The 15000-nt window shown below is 43.7% G+C and overlaps 1 protein-coding gene across 1 annotated transcript in view; it reads left to right on the top strand.

Moving 5' to 3' along the window:
• LOC123507581 (membrane-associated guanylate kinase, WW and PDZ domain-containing protein 3-like) overlaps window positions 1-8482 on the top strand; it is a 119120-nt gene extending 110638 nt beyond the window's left edge. The window contains exons 7-8 of the mRNA XM_045260558.1: window positions 1890-2673; window positions 8439-8482. Coding sequence (XP_045116493.1) covers window positions 1890-2673; window positions 8439-8467 — 813 coding nt within the window. The 3' untranslated portion in view covers window positions 8468-8482. The remainder of the gene's footprint in view (window positions 1-1889; window positions 2674-8438) is intronic.
• The last annotated feature ends 6518 nt before the right edge of the window (window positions 8483-15000 follow it).

Genomic DNA, 15000 nt, shown 5'->3' with positions numbered 1-15000 from the left:
TTAAAACATCCTATTTTTAAAGTGAAAAGTTAATGTGAAAATATGAAGCGCAAATTCCCTCATGACACAGAGAGAGAGAGAGAGAGAGAGAGAGAGAGAGAGAGAGAGAGAGAGATTGTCCTGCTTTCGTCTTTTCCTTTCTTCCCTCAGTGCACCAGCTCAGTCATGCCTTTCCTCTCTCCTTCAAGTGTTTAATGAGTTTGATTTGAGATATCCGTGGCTCCAGGGTGTGTGTGTGTGTGTGTGTGTGTGTGTGTGTGTGTGTGTGTGTGTGTGTGTGTGCACGTTTGGTTAATGTTTACTTGGCTTCCTCTTCTTGCCTTACTTGGTGTTCTTTCTTGACTCTCTCTCTCTCTCTCTCTCTCTCTCTCTCTCTCTCTCTCTCTCTCTCTCTCTCTCTCTCTCTCTCTCTCTTTCATTAAAAAGCAAAATATTAAAGATAATTTCTCACTTTATATATTTTTCACCATCTCTACACCTCTCATACACACCTGTAGTCTTTAAAGTACCTGTAATCACCTGTCTTGTAATCCTTGTTAACCTTTACCTTACCTCTGCCTCATAGTTTACCTGTACATCACTCTCCTGTTTCCCTTTTACACCTGTTTACCTTACCTGCATTTCACCTGACACCTTACCTTGACCTTATATCGTACCTGTATGTCATCTTCTCACCTGTGCTTTACTTACTTTACCTGTGTCTCGCTTTATCGTGTACCATTGTCACGTGTGTTCAATTGGCCTCTAGTGACACCTTTGTAAGACACGAAGAGAGGTGCTTTGTGTGTTAATTAATATTTTTTCATTGTTATTTTTCGCAAGTGTCTTAATGGTTATGTGGAGGAGGAGGAGGAGGAGGAGAAGAACGAGAAGGAGGAGGAGGAAGAGAACGAGGACGAGGAGGAGGATTACTTGCATAGTGGATATATGAGGGAAGAACAGTGAAAAGAAAAAAAAAGAAAGGAAAGAAGGAAAGTAAATTAAGTAGAAGAGAAAGGGAATGAATACTTAGAAATGCTAAAAACACCAGTAAAAGCAAAACAAACGTGGAGGAGGAGGAGGAGGAGGAGGAGGAGGAGAAGGTAATGACGTGTGTGTTTGTTTGTTGGTATCTATGCTTAATATGCTTTTGGTTACAAGGACCCTTACTTTCCTTCTCTTCCTTTCCCTCCTTTCACTCCCTCAGTCCTTGCCTCCTCTCTCTCTCTCTCTCTCTCTCTCTCTCTCTCTCTCTCTCTCTCTCTCTCTCTCTCTCTCTCTCTCTCTCTCTCTCTCTCTCTCTCTCTCTCTCTCTCTCTCTCTCTCACTTTTATTACCAGTGGCCCGTCCCAAGGTTTGAGTGCGTGTGTGTGTTTGCGTGTGGAGTGTTTGGTTGGGTTGCGTGTGGACTGTTTGCGTGTGTTTGACGTGGTATCGTTGAAGGTGTGTGATGTGCCAGCCGTTCAGGGACCTTGGCTGTGTTTTGGGGCGCCAGTGACGTGTTTGGCCGAGGTCTGGGTGTGGTGTGAGGTTATCAGTGACGGCCGAGGGTTGGGGATGGGATGGAGGAGGTGGTCGGGAGGTAGTGGAGGGTGGTGGTGAGCTGTCTTTTGTTTGTCCTGCGAGGAGAAAGTCTCGGGGTCGCGGCTCAAGGGTCCTTCCTTCCACACGGTCGGCAGGTGCTTGTTTGCCCGACGCGTGAGGTGCGGCTGCAGTGGGCGTATCCCGGGGTTCGGGCGCGGGCGTGGTGGGCAGCACCCTTCTTGCTTTGGAGTATATAGCAAGGTGCTTCACAAAGATCTCGAAAAGAACGACAGCTCTCCTGCTATTTATTGGCCCTCTGTATATGTTTGTGTGCGTGTGTATGTGCGTGCGTGCCTGACTATGCTAACCCGTGTGTTTCGTTTCAGCTGGAACCTCACAAGAGCGTGGTAAACGTCGGCAGCAGCGGGGCTCACCCAGGCCCGGGGGGTCGCTCCCCCGCCCACTCCGCCGCCGAGCAGCGAGACGACGTGAACGGCGTCCTCGACAACTCCCCCATCTACGTGACCAGCGTGCCCAGCCTCACCTCGGAGCAACCCAGGCCCAGGTCCCGCTCCAGGTCCTCCACACCTAACCGGACGTCCCCGAGCCCGCGGCGCACCCACTCCGCCCGCGGCTCCCGGGAGACGCCGCCCTCCCCTCTCACCCCTAGCCCCCGCAAGGAGGCGCCAACGCTCAAGGCAGCTGAGAGCCCGAGTGGCGAACGCAGCTCCCGCCGCTCCAGCAGGCGACGCTCAGCGCGGCTCACCAACGGCCACCACGGCGCCGCCGAGGCCGAGGCGGAAGCCAACAAGAGTGGCGACGAGCTCGAGTTGAAGCAGTACCTGGACGACACCCTCGACGACACCGAGGACCTGGACCAGGACGAGCCACCCGACACCCAGTGTGACCGCACCGAGAGTGACGACAAGGTAGACTCGGAGGGCGCCTGCCTCAGCGAGAGTGGCGACTCCCTGCCGGGCACGCCGGAGAAGGCGTACGGCATCACCCGCTCGGAGTCGCGGCGTTCCTCCTCCCGCGGCAGCCGGCGGGAGCGCGCCTCCCCCCGTGAAGTGCTGCTGGACAAGGAACCCCTGCCGCCTCCACCCCCGACGCGCGGCCCAAGACTCCCGTGCACGCCGTCAGCAGCGTTGAGAGCCGGGAGAGCACAAGGTAAGGCCCCGCCACCACAGACCACCCCATCTGTCACTGACGCACCACCCTTTCCCTTCCCTTCCCTTCCCTTCCCTTCACCATACACCAATTCACTCTACTCCACCACTTCCCTTCCCTTCCCTGCCCTCCCATGCCTTGCCCCTCCTCCCGCCACGCGTCACCACGCCACCACCACACTCTCTCCCTGCCATCGCGGGAGACAAAAACATTACACACACACACACACACACACACACACACACACACACACACAAGTATGTCTTGTGTCTCGTAGCGTCTGTCAGTGAGTGTTGTGCGTGCCTTTGTTTGTTGCGATGTCTGCACACTTAATGCCACCAACACACTGCCAGGCGCCGCTGCTCACCTGACCTTCCCCAGCCCTCACCTTTCATTAATTACAGGTACGATGCCTTTTGTCTTGAGAGAACTACTGTTGTCTTCACCTTGATATACTTGTGCCTCTAAAGATAGGTTATTATTCTCTCTCTCTCTCTCTCTCTCTCTCTCTCTCTCTCTCTCTCTCTCTCTCTCTCTCTCTCTCTCTCTCTCTCTCTCTCTCTCTCTCTCTCTCTCTCTCTCTCTCTCTCTCTCTGTGTGTGTGTGTGTGTGTGTGTGTCTTATGTGAGTATTGTGTCGCCTTCGCTTCAATACTAACCACAACTAAGCACATTCTCACCTCCTCCTCCTTCTCCTCCTCCTCCTCCTCCTCCTCCTCCTCCTCCTCCTCCTCCTCTTTCTCCTCCTGCAGGTGGGTGTGGTAACGATGAACGTGTGGGAAGCAAAATTGGTGACGAAAGGGTGGAGTAGGTGACACTCACACACACACACACACACACACACACACACACACACACACACACACACACACACACACACACACACACACACACACACACACACACACACACACACACACCAAATCGCTTTCGTGCTTCTCTTTTTAAAATTTCACAAAAGTTTTCTTGGAGACAGTTGAAAGATGATTAAAATTTGCAAATCCTATTAGTTAACACCTTGTCTTCCTGTCTGTATGTGTGTATGTATGTGTGTCTTTGTGTCTGTGTGTGTGTCTGTCTGTGGAAAGTTTAGGAAAAGACAGAGAAGGGGAGAAAATACATAAAAGACAAACAAAGGAACGAAAGGGAAAGTTAACCAAGAGAGAGAGAGAGAGAGAGAGAGAGAGAGAGAGAGAGAGTATTGGAAGTGATCATTTTCAACTCACCAAGACATTTGTTGTTCTTTTGACTACTTAGACAACGCCTTTGGTTTGTGTGTTGACTGACTGACTGGCTGGTTGACTGACTGACTGACTGGTTGACTAGCTGCCTAACTGACTGATTGACTGACTGACTGGCTGGCTGGCTGGCTGACTGACTGACTGACTGATTGATTGATTGATTGATTGATTGACTAGCTGCCTAACTGACTGACTGACTGGCTGATTGACTGACTGAGTGACTTACTGATTGGTTTACTAGCTGCCTAACTAACTGACTGACTGACTGGCTGGTTGACTAACTGACTGACTGACTGACTGCCTGGCTGATTGACTGACTGAGTGACTGACTGACTGGCTGACTGACTGACTGGCTGACTAACTGACTGACTAACTGACTTTGACTGACTGACTGACTGACTGACTGACTAACTAACTAAGTAACTGACTGACTGACTGACTGACTGGTTAGGTGACTTTCTAGTTCATTATTATTCCTGTCAGGAGGAGGAGGAGGAGGAGGAGGAGGAGGAGGAGGAGGAGAAGGAGGAGGACGAGGACGAGGACGAGGACATGAGATAGGGAAGTAGGTGTCCTCCTCCTCCTCCTTCTGTTCCTCCTCCTCCTCCTCCTCCTCCTCCTCCTCCTCCTCCTCCTCCTCCTCCTCCTCCTCCTTCTCTTCCTCCTTTATCATGTGACTCCATTATCTATCATATTTGTAAGTGTGTGTGTGTGTGTGTGTGTGTGTGTGTGTGTGTGTTTGGCATGCTGGTCTGAGCTCCTGCCATTGTTTGCTTCCTTATGAGTATGTCAAGATGGCGGAACTCTTTGCTAGGGGGGACGTGTCATGATAATCTAACATGACTCTTACTCTTCTTCTTATTTCATATATTTGTTGCTGTTTCCTCTTTTTTTTTTCCTTTTTTTTTATCTTTTCTTTTGTGTTTGGTTTGGTTTGCTTCGTTTTCTTCATTTCTCTCTTTTTCCCTATTTTGTCTTTTATTTGTCTATTTTCCCTCTCTTCAGTTCATTATTTTTTCCTATTCCTGATCAGCTTTCCATTATCTTCCTTATTTTCTTCTCATTTTCTTATTTTCTTATCTTTTCCGAGTTTATTTTTCATATATTTATTCTAATCACTCTTTTACCTTATGTTTTTCTCTAGTTTCCTCTTATTTTACTACATTATCATCTCTATTTTATTGTATTTTTCCTAGTGTCATATATTTTACCTAATCTATCTATCTATCTATCAATCTACCTATCTATCTATCTATCTATCTGCTATTTTAACCCATTCAGCACCATGACGCGTTTCCATATTCATTACGCTTACTATATGGTGATTTTATACAGCCTCAGAAACTTATATGGGGATTAAAACATTGAAGACTGTGGCCATTAATACTCTGACCTCCATAGACTGTTCCTAATGTCAATAAAATGGTCTAATCGTACACAAATTTAAGGTAAAAATGTGTCCTAGTATTGAAGCCGTTAATTTTCCATCTCTCACTAAAATTGAGTATCAGAACCACATTTTTTTCCTAAACAATACAATAAAACCACACAAACAGAAAATAATAAGTTAGTGTACGTTAAAATTTTTCCCGGACATTCACATTTTCTCTCCAATATTTAAGGGAACACTCATATATTACGCGGACTTCCCCGGTGTCGCTTGAATCCAATCCTATCGTATACTTTTAAGCTTTCCTGTTGGTTCCCTGGAATGAGTGGCCGCTAGGAACAGCAAGCTACTGATTACTGTCCCTCTGAGATAAGGTGTAATTGAACTGTGTGGCGGGTGGCTATTGTATATGAGACAGCGGCCAAGAGAGAGAGAGAGAAAGAGAGAGAGGGGAGGGGCCAAGATTGCAAGGTAAAGATAACTGGAAACATTACAAGAAGATTAATAAAAGGAGGGAAGAAGTAATGATAGTGATAATAAGTAGTAGAAGGTGAGGAAAGGATGATAAACAGTAATGATGGTGATGATAATGGTGATGTTGATGGTGATGATGATGATAAGAGGACAATAAAAGGAAGGAAAACAAGAAGAAAAGAAGAGGAAAAAGGAAATACACCACCATCACCACAAACATCACCACCACCACCACCAACAACAACAACAACAACAACAAGAGGGTCAGCACACGAGATGGCGACGCCAGGAGGGGACGTCACCACCACGTACCTCAAGAATTTGGTGATGGTGGTGATGGTGGTGGTGATGGTGGTGATGGTGGTGGTGGTGGTGGTGGTGATCCAGATTCAGTCATCCGTGTCCTCATTTCACAATTTTTCACTTATTTACGTTTCGTTTGTTTTCTTTATTTATTTATTTTCTTCACTTATCGGTTTGTTTATTTTGTTTGTTTGTTTCATTTACTGTTACGATTTCTCTCTCTCTCTCTCTCTCTCTCTCTCTCTCTCTCTCTCTCTCTCTCTCTCTCTCTCTCTCTCTCTCTCTCTCTCTCTCTCTCTCTCTCCATTTAATTTTTCTCTCATTTGTACTTCATTTTAAGTTCACACACACACACACACACACACACACACACACACACACACACACACACACACACACACACACACACACACACACACTTTCCCCTCTACCGTGTCCCTCTGACCCCCGCGTGGTGGTGTTTTCAAGGTCATAGGAGGAGGAGGAGGAGGAGGAGGAGGAGGAGGAGGAGGAGGAGGAACAGAGGAAGGTGAGGAAACAAAAGGTGTGGAGAGAGACAGGAGAGAGAGAGAGAGAGAGAGAGAGAGAGAGAGAGAGAGAGAGAGAGAGAGAGAGAGAGAGAGAGAACAAGAAATAGAAGAGGGGGAAGAGAAGCAAGACATGAACAAGAATACGAAGAAGTAAGACAAGAAAAGAAAAAGAAGAAGAAGAAGAAGAAGAAGAAGAAGAAGAAGAAGAAGAAGAAGAAGAAGAAGAAGAAGAAGAAGAAGAAGAAGAAGAAGACTAATAGAGGAGGATATCCGTTTAGACTAGAAGGAAAAAAAATGACCACTTATTTCCTTGTATTTCCCTCCATTTTTTTTTTTTTTTTTTTTGCTTGATCTGGAGGTAATATTGTGGTTTCCCCCCAATCTCTCTCTCTCTCTCTCTCTCTCTCTCTCTCTCTCTCTCTCTCTCTCTCTCTCTCTCTCTCTCTCTGTGTGTGTGTGTGTGTGTGTGTGTGTGTGTGTGTGTGTGTGTGTTTAGCTGCCGCCCTGAAGGTAAACACTGAAAAAGCCGCCACCGTAAGGCTTTCGACCCCCGCTGCCGCCGCCGCCACCGCCACTGCCACCGCCTCCGCCACCGCCACCGCCGCCGCCGCCGCCACCACCATCACCACCGGTAGACACACAGGAAGTAAACGAGCAACAGCCGCTACCGTGGACAAAAAAGTCTCTCTCTCTCTCTCTCTCTCTCTCTCTCTCTCTCTCTCTCTCTCTCTCTGAATTAATTTGCTGTGTATGATTCACCTATTTATCATTGCACGATGGAGAGAGAGAGAGAGAGAGAGAGAGAGAGAGAGAGAGAGAGAGAGACTGCATTGTTTAGCCATGGTGTGAATACAGGAAAGATTAAACAAAACAAAAAATAAACACTCCCATTATATTATCTCGCTCATTAACACCTGTGCTTTTCACCTGAGCGTTAATTACCTGGACGCGAAATATATTGTACCTTTGCGTCATCTTATAAACAGTACGGCTATATTTACACAGGTGCGCAGACTACAGCACACACACACACACACACACACACACACACACACACACACACACACACACACACACACTATTTCTCAGTCTTAACCCTTTCAGTACCTTGAGTTTTGAGTACGATTAGACAATTTTATTTACATTAGGAAAGGTCATTGAAGGTCAGAAGATTAATGGCCAGAGTCTTCACTATTTCCATCCCCCACATGAGTTTCTGAAGCTGCACCAAAACATCAGAGTAAGCAGAATTAATATGGAAACGCGTCATAATACTGAAGGGGTTAAGATTTTTGTGTTTTGTCTTCAGTATGTTGTGATTAATTATATTTCAGTGTATTATTTGTTATTTTCAACGTAATCTAGTTAATAAATATAAAAATTCAATGGAGATCGTTTGTTTTGGGTTTTTTTCTCTATTTTTATTTTGTTTTATTTATATTTACTCTTTTTTTCATCTCAATATGGATAAGATAATCATGTTTTTCTTTATTTTTCAAACTTAACTAGCTTAGAAATCAAAATAAAATTGAGAACTTTTCATTTTTAGTTCGTATTTATTCATTATTGTCTACTCCATTCATGTTTTCTTTTTCTGTAACTCAAGATGAAAATAATTAAGTCTTTTTTTTCCTCCAATATGGATAAAATAATCGCGTTTATTTATTTATTTTTTTTTTTTTTTTTTTGCAACTTAAACTCAAAAATTAAGATCAAATTCAGAACGTTTCATTTTAGTTGTTATTCATTCATTTTTTCTACTTCATTCATGTTTTCCTTCTTTCGCAACTCAAGATGGAGAAATTAATAGTCTTTCTTTCCTCCCCAGGTATGTGTTGCACCTCGCTGTTCTGTTAGAGTAAGGCAGAGAGAGTTGTGCGTCTTTCACTGTGTTGCGAGGCCTCACGTGGAAGGTAAGATGCATTGTGTTGCTAATAGTACTGGGTGTTGCAAGTAAGGCACGTATTCTCAAACACTTCTATGCTTCACCTCCACTGTTTCGAGATTTATTTAAATTGACACTAGTTTTTAAAGGTGTTTTTACGGTTATAGAGGCAGATTGACAAGATATCTACATTATTAACTGGATAAACACTCTTGAAAACCCCGCTAATCATCTCTGTGGCCTTGGAAAATAGTCTTAGTGAGGGAACAAAGCGTTTTTTTAATACGAACATAAGTTTCTCTCACTCTCTCCTTCATTCTGCTAATATCAATGTTGCAAATCTGAACTGTCTCCCTGTATAAGCAGAGTATTGTGTTACTAATATAGATTCGTGTGTTGCAAGGCTCTCGTATGCAGGAAACCAACGAAATAAGAGTATAAATTTGTGTTGTAAGTGTTGATAGTGTTCCAGTCCATCCTTACTTCAAATGAACACAGTTTTACGTGATTAGAGCTAATGTGTTCGTCTTAGCTGTCTCATGTTCAAGGATGTAGACTTAAGTATCATTTTTAAGTGTTGTGGGTAGGTTAGGTTGTGGGGATGGGCGTGGCAGAGAGAGAGAGAGAGAGAGAGAGAGAGAGAGAGAGAGAGAGAGAGAGAGAGAGACCACGATAAGTAAACAAACGGCAAATAACAAGAATGGCGGGTGTTAAATCTCTCTCTCTCTCTCTCTCTCTCTCTCTAACAACAAACAAAGCCACGTGCGTCAGATCCGGACGAGTGAGAAGGAAAGAAAAAAAAATAAAAGAAAACGGGTCCAGCAGCAGGTGATTGAAGGGGAAACTCAACCAAACACGAGTCACGCTTGCTAATATCACCAAAGTCTTCAACAATTGTCCTCTAGAGAAGCTTTCCCGGGATGCACAGCTGGGAGACTCCGTGGAGGGATGGAGGAAAGGAAGACGGCTAGGTGGATGGATGGAGGGAAGGAGGGAGAAAGAGGAGAGGAGGGAGAAGAGAGAGAGGTTCGTGGTGTGCGGAGCGAGGCAAGACAGACCAAGGACGAAGTATAGGAATGTTGTCGTGTGTGTGTGTGTGTGTGTGTGTGTGTGTGTGTGTGTGTGTGTGTGTGTGTGTGTTAATGTCTTCAGTACGCGCAAGTTTTTATCCGTCTTGTCTTCATCTTTTTTTTGTTCATTAATTTATTTAGTATTCAATAAGACTGAGAGAGAGAGAGAGAGAGAGAGAGAGAGAGAGAGAGAGAGAGAGACGAAAAATAAAACACAAGACAAGGGAAAAAAAAACATTAAAAAAAAGAAGGAAGAAAGAAAAGGAGAAGTAGGAAGAGGCGGCGGCTACGGCAAAGGAGGAGGAGGAGGAGGAGGAGGAGGAGGAGGAGGAGAGGGGTCACAATGAGTGCAGCAGAGGTCAGAGGGCACGTCATCGCCCGGAGCAGGAAGGGAAGAGGGGGGGGGAGGGAGCAGGTCATGTGGTAATTAGTAGGAGGCTGTAACCTTTTGCTAATGGCGGGAGGAGCAGCAACAGCAGATGATGATGATGATGATGATGATGATGGTGATGTTAGTAGGTTAAGTTAGGTTAGGTTAGGTTAAGTAAGATATGTTTATAGTTAGCAAAGAAGTAGATAGAGGAAGAAGAAGAGGAGGAGGAGGAGGAGGAGGAGGAGGAGGATATTAGCAGAGGATAGGAAGAGGAGGATGTTAGAAGATGATCAGGAAGAGGAGGACGAGGAAGAAGAGGAAGAGGCAAAGCAGGAGATGACTTCAAAACACAAACGGGAGGAGAAGGAGGAGATGCTGGAAAATATTAACAGAAGATGAGCAGAAGATGGAGGAGGAGGAGGAGAAGAAGGAGGAAGAAGAGGAGGAAGGAAGAAGAGGAGGAGGAATACAGAAGCAAGTAGTTATCTGTGAGTGTAAAATTGTCGTTTTGTTAAGAAATTACTGTACTTTGGGACTTTGTGTGCTTGTAACATGAAGAAGAGGAGGAGGAGGAGGAGGAGGAGGAGGAGTAGGAGGAGGAGGTTTGGGCCATGGAAGTTACGTGCCAGCCGTGACCATGAACGTGGGGGAGAAGAATGTGGGAGGAAGAAGAGGAAGAGGAGGAGGAGGAGGAGGAGGAGGAGGAGGAAGAGAAGAACGAGGAGGGTGACACAGAAGAGAGGAAGATTTAAGAAGGAAATTATTGGTGGTACAAAACTGATAAATAAAAGAATAGAGAGGAATTAGAAATAAATAGGAAAGAGGAAGAAGAGGAGGAGGAGGAGGAGGAGGAGGAGGAGGAAAGGAAAAGTTTAAGAAGAAAAGGTTATTGATGACAAAAAAAACGTTTAAAAATAATCATAAATCATATATATACTAAAGGTAATTGTAGATTATTATTATTATTATTATTATTATTATTATTATTATTATTATTATTATTATAGTCATTTAGTTAGTTATATTTTTAGAGAATAAATGTCATTATGAAAATTTATGGAAAAAACCTCCTCCTCCTCCTCCTCAATCCTCCTCCTCCTCCTCCTCCTCCTCCTCCTCCTCCTCCTCCTCCTCCTCCTCCTCCTCCTCCTCCTCCTCTGTGACATCCATCTTGAGAAAGTTACAACAATTAAGTGAAATTCCAAATGACCTCTGTGTGTGTGTGTGTGTGTGTGTGTGTGTGTGTGTGTGTGTGTGTGTGTGATGAGGATGTCATTGAGCGCCAGTCAGCCATATCGAACCTTGATGCGCGCCACACACACACACACACACACACACACACACACACACACACAATTTATGTAAATATTTCCTTTGTCTGAAGTCATCTCTACTTACCCTTCAAGAGAGAGAGAGAGAGAGAGAGAGAGAGAGAGAGAGAGAGAGATCAATTACAAGTATATCCTAGAATTGACCACAAGGTTGCTGAACTGAAGGAAGAAGAGGAGGAGGAAGAGGAGGAGGAGGAGGAGGAGGAGGGAGGAGGAGGAGGAGGAGGAAGAGGAGGAAATTAGCATGAGACAGGATGGAAGCGCAGGAGTTAATGAGTCAAGAATGCAAGGTGTGCTGTCTTAATTTCTCTCTCTCTCTCTCTCTCTCTCTCTCTCTCTCTCTCTCTCTCTCTCTCTCTCTCTCCCTCTCATCAGAATATCTCATCGTTATTTGCTCTATTAAGCTCGAGTCTCTCTCTCTCTAAGTGTCTCTCTATCTCTCTCTCCTCTCTCTCTCTCTCTCTCTCTCTCTCTCTCTCTCTCTCTCTCTCTCTCTCTCTCTCTCTCTCTCTCTCTCTCTCTCTCTCTCTCTCCTTTCCTGCCTCTCTTTCCTTTTCCTTCCCTTTTATCATTATTTTTCTTGTCTCTTTTTTGTTTATTATGTTTGTTGTTGTTGTTGTTGTTGTTGTTGTTGTTGTTGTTGTTGTTGTTGTTGTTGTTGTTGTTGTTTTCTTCTTTGGCTTATTATTTTTTTATTATTATTGTTATTTCATTATTATTATTATTATTATTATTATTATTATTATTATTATTATTATTATTATTATTATTATTATTATTATTATTTCTGTTTCTCTTTTATCTTTTTGTTTTTATTTCCATTTTTTTTCATTATTATTGTGTTTTATTCATATTATTCATGTTTGTATTCATTCCATCTTCAGAGAGAGAGAGAGAGAGAGAGAGAGAGAGAGAGAGAGGGCTTTCTTACCTGTTACCTGCCCTCGAACTTAATAGCTTAATTGTATGGGGGAATCGAGAGAGAGAGAGAGAGAGAGAGAGAGAATGTCGTGTCGTTGTTCTCTACACTGTGCATCGTTCCTCTCCCTCCCTCTCCCTCTCTCTCCCCTCCCCCTCTTCCCCTCCCCTGCCGCTCCCTTGCCTTATAAGGAAAAGGAAATGTTAACCTGGTCTGTTTTGTTATTCTTTGTCTCTCTTACTTTTTTTCGTCTTTTATTATTTTTTTTATTCTTTATCCTATTTATTAACATTTTCTCAAGTTCTTATTAATGTTCATGTCAGTTTTATCAATTATTTTAGTATTCGATTGTTTTTTTTCCTCTATTTTCGTTTCTAAGTCTTTTTACGTCTCTCTTTTTTCGTCTTATTTTTTTTTTTACAGACAATACAAAAATTTAAAAAACACGTTTATATTCTTTTAAAACTAAGATCAGCTGTGTGTGTGTGTGTGTGTGTGTGTGTGTGTGTGTGTGTGTGTGTGTGTGTGTAGGCTTACTATTAATACCCTGTGTGCTTTCCTTGGGGCTCTTTAATGCTCCTTGCCTGGCTTCTCGGAGGAGGAGGAGGAGGTGGAGGTGGAGGTGGAGGAGGCGGAGAGGAGAGGGAGAGGTGGGAGAGGACTGGCGAAGGTTGACACATAGCAGACAGATAACGAAACAAACACGTCAATTTTCACCATTTTCACAAGTAGACTTAAACCTCACATATTTTCCTCGCGTCGTGTTAAGAATCCACCACGGCGCCTTTCATTTCATCGCGCCTGCTTCGTTTCTCGTCGTAGAATAGTAGGCAATGTAGCGACGTTTAGCACCCCTCACTGGTACTGCCGACAGGTTACCAGACGGTCTAATCACCCTAGGTCTTCCCTGCATCCTTCCCTCCTCCCTGTACCCTCCACCCTGTCATCCTATTCCCTCCTGTGCTGTGTAAGGTTTTCACTACACAGACGGCTGATTGCTGACTCTCACTGACGCCTCACGCTGTGTCTGAAGGCTGTGTGACTCGCTAAGCACACTGGCAAATTCCTGGGAGGTGAGACTGGGTTGGGCCGACACACAGGTGCTCGTGGAGGAAGAGGAGGTGGGGGCGTCGTCTCCATACCTTCTCCGACCTCTTATCCCCCTCTCCCTCCCTCATCTCTCTCTCCCTCCTCTTCCGTGCCTCAGGGGACTCACAGGGTAGATGCTTCGCTGTTGTGTTCTGTTCCGCGTTCGCCTCCCAGACAAGTTCCAGCTGAAGTGACGCAGGCAAGCAAACACTGAGCCTCCCACCAGCGTCTCTTGTTGTTGCGCGATTGTGCTGTTGTGAAAACTTGGTGGTAACTCAACTTTCCCCGTGTAGACTTCCATGCGAGTTTCCAAGGAGTAACAAGATTGAGAGTGCGTGAAAAATGGAGGAAGGAGAGATGGAGTTGGGGATGAAAGGAAGAGGGAGAGGAGGTGAAGAGGGAGATAGAAGGGGAGATGAAAATGACAGTTGCAGCGACAGGAAGTTGTCATGAGTTGATAATATGGAGAAGAGGAGAGGAGAGAAATAAAAGAGAAGGAAGAGAAGGAGTAAACAGAAGAGATGAAAGAGAAAGATTAAGATGAAAAATAAGAACGAGAGGATCTAAGCAAGTTTTAGTCATTAGCACACAAGAAAAAGAGAAAAATAAAGTAAAAAATGTGGCGAATTAATCACAAACAGGAAATAGAAGTAATAATAATAATAATAATAATAATAATAATAATAATAATAATAATAATAATAATAATAATGATAATGATAATAATAATAATAATAACAAAAAACAGCAACAAATACACAACAACAACAACAACAACTACTACTACTACTACTACTACTACTACTACTAATAATAATAATAATAATAATAATAATAATAATAATAATAATAATAATAATAATAATAATAATAATAATAATAATAATAATAATAATAATAATAATACCACACCACTACTAACACACACACACACACACACACACACACACACACACACACACACACACCTGTCTACCTGTCTGAATAACCTTTACCTGACCTGACCTTTACCGGGGCGACCAGGTGAGTCTTGAGAGAGTCACCAGGTCAAGGCCTACCTGTGATACCGGGACCGTGACTGCCATGTAAAGGAACACAAAGATAGAGCAAACAGCAGCAGACTTCTTGGTGCTTGAAAGACTGACAAACGAGAATGCATTAAAGAGAAGGATTGAAGACTAACAGAATCGATTATTTGTATGAAAATGTGATGTTTTTTTTTCTTTTTTTAGGATTATGTTAAGCCTTTTAACTGTTTCAGCACCATTACGCGTCTCCATATTCCTTCCGCTTACTATTTGGTGATTTTATACAGCTTCAGAATCTTATGTGGGGGATTGGAATAGTGAAGACTTTGGCCATTAATCTTCTGACCTCCAATGTCAATAAAATGGTCTCATCGTACAGAAATCTCAAGGTAAAAAAGGTGTCTCGGTACTGAAGGAGTTAAGGGTGTTTGATTTTGAGCTTGTTTTCTTTAAGGTGAAGTATTTAGGACTCATTTAGTTATGTTTGGGCTGATTTCGTCTGATTTAAGTCTGTTTTGTGGGTGTTTCTCTGTTTGTTTTTGTAGTTTAACGTAATTTTGTTTTATCTATCTATTTACCTATCTATCTTTCTATCTATCAATCTACCCACCTACCTATTTTTCTACTTATCTACCTATATGTCTGTTTACCTGTCTGTCTGCCTTTCTGTCTGTGTGTTTGTCTGTCTTTCTGTC

The sequence above is a fragment of the Portunus trituberculatus genome, chromosome 22 (genome assembly GCF_017591435.1).
Source record: "Portunus trituberculatus isolate SZX2019 chromosome 22, ASM1759143v1, whole genome shotgun sequence".
NCBI lineage: Eukaryota > Metazoa > Arthropoda > Malacostraca > Decapoda > Portunidae > Portunus > Portunus trituberculatus.
Note: the sequence above shows the minus strand (reverse complement) of the source record. Positions and strands in the feature narration are given on the sequence as shown.